The sequence below is a fragment of the Eleginops maclovinus genome, chromosome 22, assembly GCF_036324505.1.
Source record: "Eleginops maclovinus isolate JMC-PN-2008 ecotype Puerto Natales chromosome 22, JC_Emac_rtc_rv5, whole genome shotgun sequence".
NCBI lineage: Eukaryota > Metazoa > Chordata > Actinopteri > Perciformes > Eleginopidae > Eleginops > Eleginops maclovinus.
This window is the reverse complement of record NC_086370.1, coordinates 5,594,091-5,615,753: the sequence shown is the minus strand read 5'-3', so window position 1 is coordinate 5,615,753 and position 21,663 is coordinate 5,594,091. Positions and strand designations below refer to the sequence as shown.

General features: G+C 40.2%; 1 protein-coding gene across 2 annotated transcripts in view; it reads right to left on the bottom strand.

Moving 5' to 3' along the window:
* The window catches only part of ccdc85a (coiled-coil domain containing 85A), a 30,867-nt gene extending 22,586 nt beyond the window's left edge, over positions 1-8,281 (bottom strand). Inside the window, exons 1-2 of one of the 2 annotated variants that reach the window (XR_010164953.1) lie at positions 7,659-8,281; positions 4,932-5,990 (exon numbers count right to left, since the gene is read on the bottom strand). Coding sequence is in view for 1 of the 2 variants with exons in the window: in XM_063874244.1 (XP_063730314.1) it covers positions 4,943-5,990; positions 7,659-7,880 (1,270 nt within the window). In the remaining variant the exon portion in view is untranslated. The remainder of the gene's footprint in view (positions 1-4,931; positions 5,991-7,658) is intronic. The other variant, XM_063874244.1, reaches the window with a different exon arrangement.
* Between the last annotated feature and the right edge of the window lie 13,382 nt (positions 8,282-21,663).

Here is a 21,663-nt window from a genome sequence, read left to right as displayed (position 1 = left end):
TATTTTCTGTATAAGCTATGCTTTCTGCCCTCCCGCTTTGTTTGTTTGTCGGACTCATAAACTGTCTGTACTAATACTGAAATAGTAGAATAAAAAGATGTGGAGTTCATCCTGCTGAGCAACAGGTGTTAATCTTATTTTCCACACTATAGCTAAACTCAATGGGGAAATCCCTTTGCTTTTTGTTGAGGGAACCCTTACCGCGCTAACGTCCAGGTCGGCCTACAAAAATACACCATCACTGCACCACTCTTATATCGCAGTTCTTTATAGTAATCTGCAATTCTATTTAGTTTTTACCAATTGTTAATGAGATGGTGATTGGTTTCACATTAACAAACACATAAAATTACAAAATAAATACATATAACCATGCATTAGAGCCAACAGACTAACAATGACTCTGAATGCTAGTTTAAAGGCCAGATAAATGCTGCTGCTGCTGCTGCTGCTGCTGCTGCTGCTGCTGCTGCTGCTGCTGCTGCTGCTGCTGCTGCTTACGACTTGAACTTCCACTCACATTTCCTGGCACATATTGAGAATGTGACTGTGACTAAGTAAATAATTGAATCCTAAATCTGTGGTAATTCATTAAGATTCTATAATTAGTTGAGGGCGTGGTGAAACCATTTAAATCTAATGTGTTTTACGTGGCAGAAGCCATCTGAGTCATTTGCTGACCTATATTTCTTTGGAACTGGACACAGCATTTTCTTCCAAGTATTCCACTGAGAGCTATAAAGCAGAAAAAACTGGAGAGAGCTGAGGATTTACTCAACTTTAAGCAAATAGAGTGGTGCAAATGGAATTAAGATGTATGCATCATCTCAGTTTTCAGTACAGTACATCTCGCCACTATTGTTCCTTGTTAACAGCTGAGTCAGGGATCCTGCGTCCACCCAAGGTACAGAGCTATTTCCCATGGCCTCAGCTGTAATAAAGAGCACCTCCACTCAGCAGTACAGAAATCATTACTGCTGCAGGAAAACCATAGTACAGCAGCAACACACGTTCATGTTACAGAGAACAGAAATCCTTTCATGTACATATTAGCATTTCTAACGAACATAGATGTTTGTCCAACTACAGTAATTGAAAAGTTTTATTTTTAGAAAATAAAGAAATATGGTTTTAACCAATTCACCACAGCTGTTAATATACCAGTGGACTGTGCAGAATATTTACCAGTGCATTGTTTCATTAAGGGTCTAACACATGTTTCTTCTGCACCATTCATTAGCTGCTGGATGCTGAATATAAAGCAGCAGTACTTACACAACACTACCCATGTGTGTGTTATTGTAAATGTCAGGATGTGGTGCATTTATTAGCTAGCAAATGCTACATATAAAATCACATGTTGATATTTTTCTGCACCTCTGCACAATAAATCAATTGGATCGTTACCACATTGTTGGCAGACCTTACGAAGGACAGAAAAATAATTGTCAGCTATCTGAGATAAGAAAATGTCCTGCTTTTTGTAAAGTGAATTTGCTCGGGATCTCATATAGAATGGATCTAATACTGGATATGGTGTAAAGTGTGTCTTTTCTTTTCAAGTTGATATATAATGCAATTAATACGTTTATTTATTTTTTATTTCTCTAAAATAGCATCACTTTGTGCCTCTCTGGCTCCATATTAGAGAACTTATATAAAAATGGTAATTGTAATGTCACTAAAGCCCCATTCGAATTAGATCAAATTCTCTAGGGGGGTTGGTATGGTATTAATAATACCTGCACAATACCAGAGATTTATGTTTTTAACAACAGTAGAATTCCATGAATTAATATGGTAACAGGGGCAACATCATGTCAGCCAAGCCATCTGAACTATAAACTAATGAATGGAATTAATGAATTCGGACATTCTGCACACCACGTCACTGGCATTCCACACACTTCTCTTGTAAAACCTGATGGTGGGGCAACGAATTAGCAGTGGAAATAGTGTCAATGTTGTACTGTACACACAATGTACATGTGATAAATGGTACTTGGACTGCATTTATATGGCACATTTTCCAGTCTTTGCAACCCCTTTACCTTTACATATACCAGTCAGCTTTCACCCATTCACAAACATGCATAGAGAGGCAGAGGCTACCATGTAAGGTACCTACCAGTAAAGGAGACCAACATTCAAACACATTCACAAATCATTGGCCATGCCACCGTGAGCAACTGGGGGTGAAGGGTCTTGCAACACCGTCATTGAAGGACACAGTCATATTGACTGCAGGGACCTGGGATTGAATCTGTTCTGGAGCACCGGTAGATTAATGTAGTATAGGTAAGATTTATCATTGTGTGAAGTTCTGTTTGCACTTTTGATAAACAATTGGGTAAAGGCGATTCCTCTACTTGATAAGCCACCATCCAACCTCAGGCTTGTAATGGTTAGGGTTTGGGTCAGGGTTCGGGTTATGTAAAGTATGAATGCAAACCAACTAATGGAAAAGCAAATGCATTAACAAGAAATACACATCGCCAAACATGTCTCTTAAAGAAGTAATTTCTCCCAATTAAGAGTTGGCACGGTTGGACCATCAAGTTAAAATGTATATATCGATCAAAGTAAATAATTCATATGATCTACATATAAGACTGAGTGTACGTTTTACAATTATTTTTCTTTGGACAGAAACCTTAAGAAACCTAAATGCTTAATTATGGTTGATAACAAACTGAATTTAATATCAGCCGGGTCATTGGGGTGTTAATTCCATATGTAAATGATATATGACATTTCTTACTGGATCAAATTCTAAAAGTGCAACTAATTATTTTTGTTATAGAACAGTCAACCATGTTTAAGCTGTTACAATATGTACTGAAAAACAACTGTTAAATGTATCATTGTTGTTTCTGAAAGTAAAAAACAGAGATTGTTTTATCCTAAATCATAGTAGTTTGTACACTTGAAAGATGGGTAGAGTAAAGCCTAATTTATGGTCGTACGTCAAAGGCTACGGAGAGTCACGGAGAGCCCTCTCCGTCATTGCAAACCCTCCCGGAGACACTCTCCGTACCCTTGAGTGCACCGGCCAAAATTCCTAACCATACGTTGAGGAGACGGAGACTCGCGGAGACCGCAAGCGTTGTGATTGGTCGGTAGACGATAAGGTAATTGGTTGTTAAAATTGTGAAGGTGAGCTTCCACGCTAGCAGTAGGCTGTGATCAGAGAGGGACAGCTCATTCATTTTGCAAACAACATACGAGATAATTGACGATAAATGTGTCTGCATTTTGAATGTGATAAATGCAATTGCCCGTTTCTTCTGTCAATGTAACTGTAGGCTTTTTACACATCGCCAGTGCTATAACAGAGATACCTGGCCATTGTCCACTGTGTGGAACAGAGCCAGAAGGTAACCAATCAAGGACTTTAACTATAGACGTCGTGAGATTAGGTCATTTTGCGTAGCGATGCCTACTGATCGAGCGGTGAATTGCATTGCGTATCCGACATCCCCCACGGAGAAAAGTTCATGAGCCTCTGCGGGACCACGGAGTCGGATTGACGGATAGCTACGGAGTAGTACGCTGAGACCTTTAGTTGAGTCAGTTTTACCCTCCACAGACCCTGAACACAACGCATAAATTAGTTACATTCATCACTTTAAAGTAAACACTCAGAAATACATAAACCGAGAAAAAACGCTTTTTGTCACAAGAGAGTGCTTAAGGGTATATAATGCCTCCAGAATTATTCAGGCTTAAAATCTCAGACACACATAAAACCTTCAATATTTTGTTTGTGGGAAAATATTTCAACATATCAGAAATGTTGAGCTTCTGTCAAAAGTGCTATAATTAAAATAAGCATACAGCTCAGAAACACACTGGTGTGCTTCCTGGCTAAACACACACACCTAGCGTACCTATGTAACCCATAAGCCCTGGAGAGTTGCATCACCCACGTTCCCCTGCTTACAACACACAGATGAGTACACACCTCCCTCAATGTCTTCCTACACCTGAGTGTGTTAATGTGTTTGATTGTAATTATGTCTCCTAAACTTGGTCTGAGCATAGGTTAGGTTTTTAGATTTGGGTGAATTTGACCTTGTCTTTACATCCGTACATAAAACGAAGGTCATCTATGACCTTGGCTGCATACATCAGAACCATAGGCCCTATAAAATACTGATTCTGTGTCTATTCTTTACATCACCCATAGGGTTTTGTAGAGCGGTTATGTAGCTAAAAGTGGGCAACCAAGCGCGTCGCCATGTTGGCAGGTACGCCAATTCTCGACTATCAGAAAATTTGAATCTTTAAGTAAAAAATAAAGCCTAGCCAAACTGCATTGGTTGGCACTTCCTGAAAAAAGCTATTAGTTTAAAACACCATGTCAAATTATCTAATGGTCCATTTATTTCCCCATGCTTTTTCCAGAGTCTTTAACTGCATCTGATGGTCTTCACAGCTGATGGTGTTTGCTAAGTTCCATGGAGATGGTTGATTTGTAGATAAGTGGGAAATGTAGCTGCCTCTTAATCTGCGCTCATCTGTATGTTCACATGTATGAGTTTTCGGTAGACTCAAACTCTTAAGTGACATGGGGATGGTGCAGAGTTCATATAATGTATAATAGTCTTTCACTGCAATATGTATTTCCACTAAACCTCTGTCTTGTCGTTCCACAAAAGTTGTTGAACGAGGATGTATCTATTGTGCTGGTGGGTCCCTATGCAATATTCTGATTTGGGATGGATACAGACCTGGTTCAGGTCTTGGTTTAAGTCCAGGGCATAAATACTGCATAGGTTGTGTGTTTCTGTTAGTTTGTTGGAAGCTAAAATTGTGACTCAATCAGACCAGATGCTGGTAAAATGTTGGTATAACTTTTGTATTTTTCTAAATGTTCTTGGTAATGGGTCATGAATGAGTAATGAATTAAAATACAAGATAAGAGTTACCCTCTGCCTACCGTTGTACAGACTATGGTGGTGGGGGGCTATCTCCTCTCCTGCTGCTCTCCTCTGATCCCTGCCAGGGGAGCCACCGCCAAACCTCGCCTTGTTGTGCTCCATCCCGGGGCTGTGCTGATAGTGCTGGTGGTGACGTATAGACTCCGGACTACCCACAATCACCCGCCCTTTCCTCAGGTGCTCTGGCGTCCCCATCGCTGCAAGCTTGGCCTCCGGACTCCCACAGCATGCCCCCCCCATGTTACGGTGTCTCTGACTCAACTCTGGGCTTGACTTGGCGGTGTTCTTCCCACGGCCGGGTGATGCCTGCCCTGACATCAATAGTTGTTTGTGGGCTAGTAGGTCAGAGCAGGGGGGTTTTGGGTTGGAGTCACATGGTATCCTGGTGGGAGACTTACTGTGTTTCTCAGGGCTGTGTCTCCGAAGACCACGAGGGTCCAAGTCAGTGAGGGATCCCCCTCGGGGGCGACACGATTGGGGGAATGTGTAGTACTCCGGGGTGGAGCTGTGCCTCCTTCCTGTGGATTCACACACATCTCCTGGTTTCCGGTGGTGTTCCGAAGAGATGTTCCTTGACCCAGGACTGGCGTTGGAACCCAGGAGAGGGGGTTTGAGGTTATCTGGGCTGTCTGTACTCCCTGCGCTGGAAGTGCTGCTTCCATCGCCTACATCCCGCAGCAAGCCAGGTGCCGGGACACCTCCACCCACTTGAGACGAGCTGCTCTGACTGTCAATGGAACTCCTACGCCCGGAACCTCCGTGCCCGCCCACACCTCCTCCAGCAACGGCCGCAGTCCTCTCCTCCTCCAGCATGAGGCACACTTCCTTGAGCTCCAGGTTTTCACGAATGACCTCCAGCTGGCGCTGCTCCAGCTCCTTCAGCTTCTGCAGGTAAATGGCCACCTCCTTCCTCATCAGGCCCGCACTGTATCGGCCCAGACGCTGCCACTCCCGTGAAACCCGCTTTCCTTTCTGCCGGTCGTCGTCCAGGAAGCAGCACAAGTCCCGCAGCTCCTGGTTGTCCTCCTGCAGTTTCTGGTTCACGTCCTGGTTTACATAAGCACACACACAGAGGAAGAAGCACAGAGCAGAAGTAAGGGATGACATCCATATTTCTGCAGGAATTTCTAAAATGTTCGATTCTTCAACCCCACATGCCCCTTCACGACCAATAGCATCGCCAGTACCACAGTACCACATCATTAGTAAGTATGTTATTTTTGTTATGTTTCCAGGTTTTCTGTTATTCGCAGAGCTGAGGGATTTGTAAAGCAGGAGCTGAAAAACTCAAACTTGTTTAATTGTGACCACAGTATTTGAATAAATGTATTGAGTGTGTGTGAAATTTCAAATGTGGCTTGGATTGAACATAAAGCCAAAAAAATAAATAATGAATATTGTGTAATGCCATATTACGATTACCGTATTAAAAAAATGTGTCCATTTGCCCAGCGCTTATACATCATTTTTATCATTCGACCTAAAGACATATACTGACATACTATGAAATAAAACACAGAAAAAACAGAAAACCTGACACTGAGCTAGAACAAGGTAATAATTGGCTCAAAACGTGACTGAGCTGATTAACCTGTCAAATCAAATAGCTGCCGATAGATTTCCTGTCAATCAACTAGACAAATCAAACAATTATTACAGCTTAAATTAAATGAACATTAGCTGGGAATGCATCCAACACAATTCATTTTCTACAGATAAAATGTCATCATGTTTTATATGTAACAGCAAGGGGATTTAACCAAAAAACTGTTTCATAAAACATAAAACATAAAAAAAAAAAGAATTCACTACAGCGTCCATCATTGCTTTCTGTCTATGTCAAATGCAAAAAGTCAAGGCTAAATAAGTCATTTTAGCCTTAATTACTTAATGATGCATTTACTTCAGTACCATACTCAAGTACTATTTTGACATACTTGTACTTGTCTTGAGTATTTCCTCAAGACAAGTACAAGTATTGTATACAGTATTGTATACTGCACTACATTTAATTAATATTCATAGTTCCTTACTTTTTATACAAACACATGATGAATGATATAATGCAGTCCTGTTCTACTTATATACCCAATATGTTAATAGGATTTAATAGGATAATATGATTGGCTCCACATTGAACTGACATATTTGTTGGTTAAAGCATAATTAAAAAACTCAAATATATATATATATAATTTAATACTGTGAAGAAGGTAGTCTGTATAATGAGTACTTTTACGTTTTGCTGATAATACTTCTGTTCTTTAAAATGTTCAGTACCGGATTATTTATATCAAGTATTACTTTACTTGGTACTACGACTCAGTATTGTAAGACCACAGTACTTGTTATATTACTCAAAGGGTCTGAGTACTTCTTCCACCTCTGCCATTTTGCCTTTAGTGACAGTTGAACCATTTGGCCATATTTCAGATTGCTTCCTCTGTTAGTGATCCTGCCCTACAGAAGATGATTAAGGCCACATGTGATTATCTTTTTTGGGGTCTGACTAAAAGTGTTTTTTTTGTTTTTTTGTTTTTTGTTATGAGATTATTCAGAATTTTGAAAAAAATCACATTGGCCCTAATCCTCTTCCATAAGGTGCAGATCCAGAACAGCCTATCCATTGCAGCTTACTCACCTGTATAAAACACTGAGAAACCAGTTAGACTATGGTTCACCGTGGTCCCCCCCAACGCCCCCTACCCAGCTCACCTTTAGACTACGGATCTCGTTCAGGTGCTGCTGGAGTCTCCGGTTAACCTCCCGCATCAGATTGCCGTGCTCCACGATGGCGCTCCTCTTCCCCGCCTCTGCCCTCCGCAGTCTCCGAACCAGCTCCTCTTTGCCCCACTTCTGCATCTCCTCGTCGCTAATTTTGGAGATGTCCTCTGCCGGACTCTCTGCGCTTTTGGACACCTGCGCGCCTTTCTCCATCCTTTTAGTTGAGGTTGGCAAGGAAAAAAAGTCTGGTGGATTTCGGAAACACCAAACCAAGTCTGACAGGGATAACTCTGATCCTACTTATGTTCCCCCCACCCACCTTTTTTTACGTCCGTGGAATTACATCGCTTTAATTTAGGCTGTGCCTCGCCCATGCTGCAGCTCCGATCTCCGCCCAGGTCGCTGCTGCTGCTGCTGCTGCTATATCCCTGCTGTCAGAGCATCAGTCCGCATGCTGCTGCGGCTCTGGCTGTGCCCTTGCACGATTTGGCGGGGCGGTTTCTCTCCAGGTGCATGCCGGCCGCCTTTGCGCACTCCCGCTGTTCAGTACGCGCTACCGCTGCCCGACCGATGGGGAGGAGGAGGGGAGGGAAAGAAGGAGGACTGCAAGGGGAGGTTCCAGGTGCATGTCCAGGATGAGAAGGTGCGTTAGTTGGAAGGAAAGAATCTCCCTTCTCTCGCTCCTTCACCCTCTCCCTCTCTCCTAACGTCTCTTTGTCGGGTTGCGCCATCTGCTGATGGTATCAGGCCATTACTAAAACATAATTATAATAAACTGTATTCATATAGCACCTTTCAAAAGTTATTTAACATAAAAATACACAGACAGCAAGTCAATTGAACAATAGCATCTAAACATATGAACACATAGTAAAACACATAGAAACAATACATAGAATAAGAATAAATGAAACATAAGACTATAAAAGAAAAAACATTTAAGAAAAAATGCAGAAGTTAGTCAAAGTGATTTCCTCAGGCAGGTCGTTCCAAAGTCCAATAGCTCTGACCACAAAGGCTCTGTCTGCTTTGTGTTTTGACCTGGACCTTGGAAACAGCGATGTCTCTGAAGATCTCAGGGTGCGGGACAGGTCAAAGGGCTTTAAAGGGTCAGATAAATAACTCCCATCCAGTTGCAGGATAGAGAAAAAAAATATACACATATAAACTAAATCTATATAAACCCATTTCCAGGGTGGAAATAAAATGACAAGGTACAAACTAAATTCTTACATGTCCATGTTCAGATAAAGGACAGTTTCATTTTTCATCCTACTTGTATATAAACTATGATAATTATGATAATAGTAAATATTGTTATTGTTATTATTATCATAAATCATATATACTGTTTTAAGTGAAACTGAAAGCACAATGACCACACAAAACAAAAAACAAAACAGCAGCTATGTATAGCTACCCATGTTTGGGTTAATTTGAGAAGTCTGCTAATAAAGTATTACAATATTTAAGTATAAAGTTAGAAACCAAATATAAATCAGAATACGTGTGACTTGAACTCAGAACTCAATAAAGTAACTTTTACGCGGCTAATCATTTACTGTAACTAAGAAGTCTTCATGCAACTTATTTGCACATTGGAGTGCTACATTGGCCAAAAACATTTGTATTGAGAGGAACGCACAGCAGCTTCAGCAACGGTGCAAGTTAATCTAAGCTATTTAACCGGAGATTGCATGTGTACGTGACATTTTAAAACGCTTAACGTGAAAAGGCTTAACGTAGCTTAATGTTCCAAAACGGCGATCAATGATCACCATTTCTCTTGGACATGTCTTGTCATTAACACGTTCACCTGTCAAAAAATCAAAACCAAAATCCTATTATTATGGACGTTATAAATATTAAGTGTTTTCCTCTCCATTGAGGGCCATAAGGAAAAAGCTTAACGTAACTTAATGTTCCAAAACTGCGATCAATGATCACCACATTTCTCTCAGACATGTTTTGCCATGAACACTTAATGTAAGATAATATCCACAATCCTAGGATTTCTGTTTTGATTTTTTGACTCGGGGCAAAACATGTCTGAGAGAAATTTGGTGATCATTGATCGCTGTTTTGGAACATTAAGCTACGTTAAGCCTTTTCACGTTAAGCGTTTTACAATGTCCCCATTTGTACTTCAACTATTTTAAGGGTGGTGTTAATATGTAGAGGGCCCTCTTTAGTGGTTCTCAAACTGGGGGGTGCGTCCCCTAGTGGGGCGCGGAGGTCCTGGCGGGGTGGTTGCGTGAAGCTTGGGAGGAAGTTGTAAACAAACATTGGTTGCGCTTTGTTATTATAAAACAAATATAGATTTGTTATTTATTATTGCTACATTAAAGTTATCTTGCACCGTTTTTTTTATCGAACAAAATGCGTTTCCAACTTGCAATATCATTATTTCCGCTCTCTTCATAAGAGAGACCTCTCTCTCGTGTGTGTGCGGGGGGCGGGGCTGCTCGCTCACAGACACGCTGCATCCCGGTGCACACAGATCTGCCAGGGACAGGGAGCACGGAGTGTTCAAAACGTACACAAAATGTACGCTCGATGTGGACAACGCTCGTTTGACGTAAGTATTTTCGCGTAAACAGGAGAAATCTGTCCATCAGCTGGCCAAAAAGCATCATATTCAGACGGAGAAATGCAGAGCTTTCTGCCATAAATCGAAGCTCAGTTGCCCCAATTACGTGTAAGGTGGGAGAAGTAGGGGAGAGTGGGGGCGGTTGCAAACACTTTTTTACATTTCCTTCAGTTTCTCAGCGACCGTTTGTATTAGAAAGACAAAATCTATATATACTAAACCATTATGTCACCTACCTGCCCTTACTGCTCCAACATGTGTACATATGATAATATGGAAGTAATTTGTACTTAAATGGACCCAAATGTTGGGGGCAGTTGCAACAGTACCGAGGGGCAGTTGCAACAGATGTAATAAAACTTCAGCATTTTTTTATTTATTTGAGACCAGAGTTCATTGAGTTAACTCATTAAAGTAAAAAACAAGTACACAACCATGCAAGAATAGGCCTAACCATTGTGTATGTAATGCCTACAAACTGATTTCTATAGGCCCTAAGGGATTATTTCAAATTAAAAATAAAGGATCATTGGATCACTCATTTGTCACATCTATTATTTATCTTTGACCAGACATAACAATAATTAAAAGGCAAAATATTGAAGTTTACAACTTTATTAACAAGCAGTAACAATTTCCTAACACCACCAAAAGCACACAAACTGATTATTTTAAGTAAAGCATCAAGTATTCACAATTCCCCATCTGACTCACAATTGTGGCAAATGTAAATGGAGCCACCATCAGTGCAGGCTTCATGAGCCCATGTCTTGCACGGCCAACATTGCAGCCACACTTCTCTCGTTCTGGAGTAGCTCTCCAAACAGACAATGCAAACATCTTCTTCTTTCTCAGAGTCACTGTCCTTCTCTGTATGCTTTTTCTTCTCGGTTTTCTTTAGGCCTACCTTGGTTTGTTGGCTTGTGTCCATTGTGTTCTTTGTCAGTTTTCTCTTTACCGTTGTTGGTTTTCTCTTAACTTCTGCTTTCTCCTTTTCCAAAGTCTCCTTTTCGGGGGTGTCTGTCAAGATGGCCGATTTGCATTTTCTCCTACCGTTTCCTTTTGTCATCTTCCGTTGTCCTGCTCTGGGGTGAGGTCTAACAGTCTCAGATGAGACCTCTTGCGCTGGACAAACTGTAGAAAAAGCAGAAGTCACAGCTTGCACTGGAGGATCTGCAGAAGAAGCAGAACTCCCAGCATGCACTGTTTCCAATTTCTTTAGTGTTAAAATAACAAATAAAATACCATTAATCTCACAGTTTTTTATGTTCTATCCATAATAACATACACAATGATAGTTGGATCTTTGTGTGTTGTTATTATTAGCAGAGAAAATGTAATGTTTGTACAACTACATACAAATAATTCTACTACTGTAGGTTGGAACCGGGTTCGGGGGGGCTCCAAAATATTTCCGTTACCCAAAGGGGACCTGACTGTAAAAGTTGGAGAACCACTGCATTAATTGGACTCATAGAGCCCTTTCACTTTTGTTTCCTTAAACCCCGCCCACAAACTCTGCCAGCACATCGTCACGTCAGAGCTCGGCTCAGTCTAATTACTTCAGAGGGAAAATGACTCTGGATTTGAATTTTACACAGCTTATGACTAAATGTTTTTTTAAACAAGGCTATAAAGTGGTTAACTTTGAGGAACAACAAATCCAATGATTTATGCTGATAATGGAAAAAAGGCTTTTTCGGCCCAATGACCTTATGGACTGACATGGAATCGGTAGTACCACTGTTAGGCCATGACAAAATGTTGCTCCAGCTCACTTCCTGGGGGCTTGCTCTATACCATACAGATCTAGAAGTTCTAGTCTTCATTGAATTGATAATGTGCATCAAAACAATGAATCATTCAGAACAAGACACTTTCATTATCTTTCGAAAACAAACAGTATGTACAACAGAGAGGCAAAGACTGCCTGGAAGAGGGGAACAATGTGGGAGGGCCAGTGTGACCTGATAGACTGGTTCCTTGTGATGGGACTTTTCACTTTATAAATGAGCAGGAGTGTGTCTGCTGCTGCGTCTGTGAAGATACGTTAGAGAGTCAGAGAGGATGCAGCTGCTACTCACCCTGCTCGTTCTGGTACCGTTCTGCGGAGGACAGGAATGGAAGGCTCCAGAGTATTGCCGTGGCAGCCCATGTCCTCAATTCACGGTTGTTGAGAAACAACAGGTAGGTTGTTGGCGAAGGTATTTGCTCTTTCTCTAGAGTAAAACTTCTATAAAAAAAATGTTTCTATTGTCTACAGGACTTTGAGGAGCGTTTGTATGTTGCCAGTACATGGATTACAACCAATATACCAAACCCTCAGGCAACTGATCTGCTTTCTGCAAATGCAAGGCTGAAGAGTGCTGTTGGTATGTCAGTTGTCTTTGGTGGTTTACTAATCTATTGTCTAAAGAATGCTGAACAAAATCACACTGTTTTTAGCTGAAATGGTCAAAGATAAAGCCCCCGGAGAAGCAAGATATCTAACGATTGCATAAAATACATTTTATATGAATAGTATCAGGGTGGGAAGAAAACGGAGAAGGCCGGCACCCTTTGTTATGTGAAAGTTCTTGGTTATCTCTTCTACTGAGGGAACTTAGCACAACATTCACAGAGTTCAGAGTGTTTACAACTGTGGCTATATCAGAATACATTGGGTGAATAGCTGTAAAACTAAAAGCTAACTTGATAAACCATGGAAATTCATGTGCTGTAATTAAAGTACTGAAACCAGTGGTGGATTGGAGTACATTTCCTTCGCTTAAGAACTAGTTAGACATGACATTTTGGAGGCAAATATTGAACTTTTTACTCCACTACACTTTCTTAAACTCCTTGTTACTTTTTACATATAATACAACACTATATACTTATGTGAATTTGCATTGTGTTAATTATTTACCCAGTATCTAACTGGGTGTCTAAAATAAGCTTACATTGACAATGTTAATATACTCCTATATACAGTGACAGGGTAATTGATATTATTATAATATAATACTGTGAAAAGAGCCATTCTGCACCCTAAGTACATTTTTGATACTTTGAGTAAATGTTGCTAGAAAAACGTGTGTACTTCTTTCCAAGTAACAGTTTGAATGATTGACTTTTACTCGTAACATAGTATTTTAAGACCAAAGATTTGCCACTTTTTAGCAAAAAGTCTAAATTCTGACTTTTTTTTCTCTGAATTCAGACTTTTTTTAGAATAACATTTTTTCAAATGTGGCCCTAATCGTTTTCCGTAAGTTAGACATTTCCCTGTGAGTGATTCACTTGCTATGTAATAACCACCTGACACACCCAAACAACAACAAGGACAATTAGCTTTCATTCCTCCCTGGAACTCAAGTGTCGAGAATCAATCCTGGCTCTCATGAAATGGGTGAGGTATATTATTGGAAGAAGATCAACATGCCAGAGATGAATTCGTAATACGTCAATCAGATTGTCCTCCAGATATTGTTGAATTTGTCTAACCTCTCAGATTTGTTTTAACTCCATAAAATGTGTTGTCTTAAACATGTTTTGGTTTGTTCAAGTGTTGTACTCAAGAAATGTTTTAACACAAGCTTTGCCTCCTTACATCTTCCAAATCATTATCTCCAAGGATTGTGAAACATTTTCTAACTGTTGACAAGATGACAAACATGCGTACGTCCTAGTGCTGTACAGTTTTGCATATAATCTTGTTATTATCATGTCTCCTCCAGGTCACATTGACTCCTGGCCCGTTCAAATCAGCATCACAAATGGCGAAGATTACTCGCTATCCTGGTTTATTCCTCCTGCCATGAACATAACTAAAATCACTGATCCATCAGTCCAACTGGAAAATAGACCTGAAGTCAACGTCTATGTCAGGTAAATAATGCCTCCTTTTTTTAAAATATGTTTTTTCTATAGAGTGGTATTGGAATGACTCGTGAACCCCAACATGGGTTAGCAATTCAGCACTTCTGGTTCCCTTGTATCAAAGGCAACTGTTTTTTGAATATCAGCCTGTCTTAAAAATTGCAGTTGCTAATCAGTTGCTAAATGAGTCTATAAAATCATCATGCCAAAATGTAGCCGCCTTTAGCTTAGCTGTGATGTGAAGTCATTATTTTATATCATAACTTTAACTGATTGCTTTTAAACTTCAACTATATCAAAGTGGTGTTAAAACATAGAGATGATGCTAATGAACAGTGTTAACGTGTGTTTGCCACTGATAAAAATCTCATTGCTTTTGTGGAGGAAACTATGCTAGCTTCCGGGTCGGCCCAACAAAAGATGAATTACTCTATGCTGGGGTATTTTTAGACATAATAAACAATTTAAATATGTAAGATTTTTACAGATCACAATTGGATAACAAATCTAAATGAGACAAAAGCATTATTTAAACTCAGAACCAACCAGATTGAACCTTTATGGGGCCCCTATTTTACTGTGGCTAAGAACCCAATTCCATTAGGAGAAATGTGCTGCAGCTTAAAAAACAATGTAAATATAAAAACACAAATGTGCCAAAACACATACAAATAAAGAAAACATCTTTACCAACTTGCCAACATGTGCATCATTTAGAAAACATTTAACTACATCACCGAATAGCATTTACGTTAGCTCGGTTAGCTAGCTATCTTAGGCCTACAGCAGATCTGCAATGACATCTGATCACATTGTTAAAATAAGCCAATCAGACTTACATTTTAGGTATTTATGGCCAACTTTATAATCCCTAAACTTCAACAAGAGCTCCTGAATGCATCACTTTTTAGCGTCCCCGTTTCCTTTGTGTTTTGAGCTTCTTGCAGCGTTTTGTTTATGCATGTTTGTATTAAACCCTGTGCAAGTTTGGTGAAGTTGGTGAATGTTTTCTAAATGCATTATGCATATGCATTTTTACATTAGCAATGTTTTTGAAACTAAAGCGCGTTTTCACTTGTCAGCCATCGTCATTTCAACGAAACTTAACATGCATGCATGCAAATCAAAACTGAAAATTTGTGTGAAAAATGAAAACATTAACACGTCACACAGCATTCTAAACCTTATAGTGAATGGTGGAAGTATTTGATAAAACAATTCATTTCTGTCATTGTTTCCGCATCATATTAAAGGGTCTTTGGTGGCACGCCGAGCATCGAAAGTGGAAAAGAAAATGCAGAGAAGCTTTGTGACTCCTTGCGCAAAGCTGGAAAAACCTGCAGTGGTACTGAGAAATTTGTCGGGAATGCGTATGAATCCTATTTCTCTATTACTCACCACGATGAGGTCTGGATAGACAAAACCCAGTAACATGTACATCGTATAATCACTTGAGCAGCACTGTATTCATCCTCTATATCAAGATCATCAGTGTTAGACTTTTGTGTTAAAAAGTTTAGTAAATGTAGCAGAAATAAACACATATTACACTCATGAATAGGGTACTGTCCCTCAATGGTACAGATGCACAATGAAAAAAATGTAAGTGTACATTTTTGGGGGGCAGGGGGTCTGTAGCCTACCAAACAAATGTAATGCTGCGATAAATATCTGCAGCATAACATTAAGGATATTTTGACAAATTAGGGCTTTAACAACTATTGTGTTGACAGTGACACAGATTTACAGCTCCAGAAAAAAATAAGAGACCACTTTAGCATTATCAGTTTCTCTTGTTTTACATTTATAGATACAGTATGTCTGTGAGTTTAAAAAACATTTTTAATTATTGGATTTTATAAACTACTGACATCTTCTCTGTGTTGGAATTCAACAGACACTGGAATAGCTGCCATACATGTAGACAAAACAAAATGTGGAGTGGTCTCTGTATATGCACTGCAGCTTATTTTGTGATTTTGATAACCTTTCCATTACTTGTGCAATGGGTTCCTGCTGAAATACACAGACATATTGTACCAGGTGGCCAACAGACGGATGTGCTCGGTTAATAGTGTTGCATGCTTTTACACCCATTTAAGGAATGTTGTGATATTTCCCAGCAACCCACTCTTTACTTTTTAATGATTATAGTTTCTGGTAAAAAAATATATATCTGTGTAAACAATCAATAAACAGTTTTGAATGCTCTACGTGTGCATGTGTGGTTGATGGCATAAGCATTTGTTCAAACCCCTCTGAACAGAAAGTTCATTAAAGGCCAGCCCTGCAGGACTTCCCTGACAGCTGTTCTCCAATTACACAAAAATGTGACAACGACATCCTTCATCCTGGTTTAAACTACTTGCGCAAAAGCTGAAGGCATTTGGCTTGTCTAAGAACTCAATCTTACAGACAAAACAAGAACAGAGATCCTGTTACAATCCGGAACGTCAGAGTTGTCTGTCATTAAGAAGCATGGTTAGACTGCATTGCAGGAAGAAAGTGGATGAGGGAGTTGTGAGCAGAGCGAGAAGATTTGAGTGATTTACGTTTTTTCACCTACACACCCTGTGAATTGGAGACAAAGTTATGTTAAAATGGAAACAACCCATTTGCTATGCATATGAGTTCTTTTTTCACCACAGTCCACGGGCGGTTGCACAAAATTCAACCAGCAGATCTGCCAAGTCGGCTGGGGAACAGGCTTGTGGAAAGAGAGGTAACTGTATTCCCTTACAGTTATATAAAAAAAAATACATAATCAGATTACATTTAGACAGAGATGGTAGAAGTACTCAGATCTTGTACTTGAGTAAAAGTAGAAGAACCAGAGTGTATGAATTCTCTGTTACAGTAAAAGTCCTGCAATCAAAATGTTACTCAAGTAAAAGTAGAAAAGCATCAAAATATACTTAAAGTAGCGACAGTAAAAGTAGTCGGGCCCAGAATAGTGCAGGACCAGCCCTGTCCCCCTACATCTATAATAGTAAACACATTTTACAGAATGTTGCACACTCATTGCAATTCACTTATGCGAGCTTAAGCTACCGCCAACGCTAACATTCCACATCCGGTCTGCAGCTAAAGAGGCAGCCGATGCTCTTATTCTGACAAGTCATAGATATACTACTTGCACATTGACACAGAAGTTATAACCTTAATCATTATTACAGAACAACATAACATGCAGTACTGTGGACAAACAGTCATCTTCATTTACGCACACTAATACAACAGCACGCCGACAACTTTCCTGCAACTACTTCTAATGACTACCATCTGACGTAATGCTAGGTTACACAAAACACGTGAGATAGCCCCTCCTCACTATGACACCATATCATCTATAGTATACAGTGGGGCAAAAAAGTATTTAGTCAGCCACCAATTGTGCAAGTTCTCCCATTTAAAAAGATGAGAGAGGCCTGTAATTTTCATCATAGGTATACTTCAACTATGAAAGACAGAATGAGAAAAAAAAATCCAGGAAATCACATTGTAGGATTTTTAAAGAAATTATTTTCCAATTATTGTGGAAAATAAGTATTTGGTCAATAACAAAAGTTCATCTCAATACTTTGTTATATACCCTTTGTTGGCAATGACAGAGGTCCAACGTTTTCTGTAAGTCTTCACAAGGTTTTCACACACTGTTGCTGGTATTTTGGCCCATTCCTCCATGCAGATCTCCTCTAAAGCAGTGATGTTTTGGGGCTGTCGCTGGGCAACACGGACTTTCAACTCCCTCCAAAGATTTTCTATGGGGTTGAGGTCTGGAGACTGGCTAGGCCACTCCAGGACCTTGAAATGCTTCTTACGAAGCCACTCCTTCGTTGCCCTGGCGGTGTGTTTGGGATCATTGTCATGCTGAAAGACCCAGCCACGCTTCATCTTCAGTGCCCTTGCTGATGGAAGGAGGTTTTCACTCAAAATCTCACGATACATGGCCCCATTCATTCTTTCCTTTACACGGATCAGTCGTCCTGGTCCCTTTGCAGAAAAACAGCCCCAAACCATGATGTTTCCACCCCCATGCTTCACGGTAGGTATGGTGTTCTTTGGATGCAACTCTGCATTCTTTCTCCTCCAAACACAACGAGTTGAGTTTTTACCAAAAAGTTCTATTTTGGTTTCATCTGACCATATGACATTCTCCCAATCCTCTTCTGGATCATCCAAATGCCCTCTAGCAAACTTCAGACGGGCCTGGACATGTACTGGCTTAAGCAGGGGGACACGTCTGGAACTGCAGGATTTAAGTCCCTGGCGGCGTAGTGTGTTACTGATGGTAGCCTCTGTTACTTTGGTCCCAGCTCTCTGCAGGTCATTCACTAGGTCCCCCCGTGTGGTTCTGGGATTTTTGCTCACCGTTCTTGTGATAATTTTGACCCCACGGGGTGAGATCTTGCGTGGAGCCCCAGATCGAGGGAGATTAGCAGTGGTCTTGTATGTCTTCCATTTTCTAATAATTGCTCCCACAGTTGATTTCTTCACACCAAGCTGCTTACCTATTGCAGATTCAGTTTTCCCAGCCTGGTGCAGGTCTACAATTTTGTCTCTGGTCTCCTTTGACAGCTCTCTGGTCTTCGCCATAGTGGAGTTTGGAGTATGACTGTTTGAGGTTGTGGACAGGTGTCTTTTATACTGATAACGAGTTCAAAAAGGTGCCATTAATACAGGTAACGAGTGGAGGACAGAGGAGCCTCTTAAAGAAGAAGTTACAGGTCTGTGAGAGCCAGACATCTTGCTTGTTTGTAGGTGACCAAATACTTATTTTACCGAGGAATTTACCAATTAATTCTTTAAAAATCCTACAATGTGATTTCCTGGATTTTTTTTTCTCATTCTGTCTCTCATAGTTGAGGTATACCTATGATGAAAAATTACAGGCCTCTCTCATCTTTTTAAATGGGAGAACTTGCACAATTGGTGGCTGACTAAATACTTTGTTGCCCCACTGTATATGATAACTGAAATTATAGAGCATTAACATAACTTTGGAGCCTTTATTACAATATCTGATATGTTTTATAATTATTGATCATTAAAGTTCTCAGAGCTGGTAAAGGTGCAGCTAGTTTGAATGGCTCTGTATACTGCAGGGTAGCTGCTGGATTTACTCCAGGTGAACTAAAGTCTCATTTAAGGGCTGATTATATTTCACATCATTAATCCAAATCTGTAAAGTAACTAAAGGTATTAAATAAATGTAGTGGAGTAAAAGTACACCATGTATACCTCTGAATTGTATTGGAGTAGAAGTAAAAAGTAGCAAAAAAAGGTAATGCTTGTGTAAAGTACAAATATCTCAAAAGTGTACTTGAGTTAATCGACTTGTAGTGTTTGTTGTAAGCTGTTCTGTTCTGTAGTAATACTTTAAGAGTGAATCTATACGTCTACTGCCTGAATCTGCTTTATGGTTTTCTCTTTCTTTGGTTCATTTGTTCAGTTTTTAATTCAGCAGGTGAACCTATATGTTCATAAAATAGTGTGTGTGTGAGCTCAACTGTGTGTATTAAACTAAACGGAGCATTTTCTGTCAGCTCAGATTTGATTTCTGCTTTTTTAAACTGTAGTATGTGCTCATGTGTTTCATTGTTGGTGTATAGACTGCTGCCTGAATATGCTGAATGAAAGGCAGCTTCCCTTTAAATTAAATCTCTGAGCAGAGGAAACATTTGTAATTTGGTTTCTTCTTTTCTGAGGTTACTGTCACGGTGTGAGGGAAAAGGAACCAAGCGCAGAACAAATTGAGGAGGCAGGTATGGTGTTCAAACTAAAAGCGAGCTTTATTTAAATTAAAGCAGATAACAAAAAGGGGGGAAAAAACAACAAACTACTAACCAGGGGACAGGAGATACGGAGCAAAACACGGACAGGGACAGGAAGAGCAGGAAACTTCGACAAGACTGGGTAGGGAACAACGACGACAACCGGACAAGAAACAAAAGGGGAACCAAGACTAAATACACATGGGTAATCACAAGACAAGACACAGCTGGAGAGGGGAGCAGAAACACAGGGGCAACAGGTGAACACAATGACACAATTAGGCACAGGAGGGAAGCTCAGACAGGAATTGAAACATGACTCAAGAGGGGAAAACATTTCAAAATAAAACAGGAAACAACAAACACAAAACAAGAATCAGTTATATTGTACTCCAAATGGAAAGTAGTCAGGGTACATTACTTAAATAATTAGATTACAATAAAACATTTTACAGGTATTTCAAAAATACCTGGAAAGTAAATGGAAAATTAAGTTACCCTCCCAACCCTGATTGTGAATAAGGAAACATTTATATCCACTGATGAATTCCAGAACAACCGGGCAATGGAGCCTGTGATGCCTGATACTGAGCACTAGATGGTGCTGTCAGTGTGGTCAACAAATGAGAGCATGTGTGCAAGGAGCAGCACAAAACAGCAGGCTGAATAAGACAACTTCCCTCCATTTGCTCAGTCAAATATGTGCAGTCATTAGTATTTTAGGCACACTGTTGGGCTGTAAAGGTTAAGGTGTTGCTCGCAATTAATGTGGAAACCTCAACGTGTTAAAAAATGTAAGATAAAATGAGATTTACTTTATTAATCCCAGACTGGGATTCTTTTGCGTTGCAGCAGCAAAATACAACACCATACACATAGAAATCAAATAAAATAAGAACTTAACAATTCTAAAGAGTGAACATCTTACAGAACAAACATAAATACAAATAAACCGGCTTTATATATATATATGCATTAAAATATGAACATAAATAACAAGTAAACTGAGTGACAATTGGACTATTGAATTTACAAAATTTAATGCAGGATATTATTTCCATTAAAGTGCAGTTTAGGGATTATTAAATAAAGAATAAATGTACAATGTAAGTGTAAATTGACAAGTGAGAGTGAAGTGTTCCCGTTAACAGATAAGATATTGAGCAGAGAGTTCTCTGCCAGCCAGAGGACAGTTGTTGTACAGTGTTATGGCAGTGAGCAGGAATGTTCTCCTGTATCTGTCCTTGTGACAGCGGAGCTGGAGCAGTCTGTTGGAGAAGGAGCTCCGCTGTCCTTCCAGCTGCAGGTCAGGAGGGTGGGTGGAGTTATCCATGATTGATAACAGTTTGTTCAGGGTCCTCCTCTCCACCACAGCTTTAAAATTGTCCAGTTTGATGCTGATGACCGAGCCACCTTTCTTAATCAGTTATTTAAGTGCTGCCCCCCAACCCCCCACCCCCCCACCCCCACCCCACCCCCACACCCCCACCCCCCAGCAGACCGCTGCAAAGTAAAGTGCACTGGCAACAACCGACTGGTAAAAGATCTCCAACATTTTGCTGCACACGTTGAAAGATCTCAGCTTCCTCAGGAAATAGAGTCGGCTTCCCCTTCTTGTAAATGGCGTCAGTGTTGGCTCTCCAGTTCAGTCCATTGTCGAGGTGCACTCCCAAGTACTTGTAGTTCTCCCCCACAGCCACATCCTCACCCAGAATGCACAGGGGCTGTGGAGACATCCTCTTCCTCCTGAAATCAATGACCATCTCTCTGG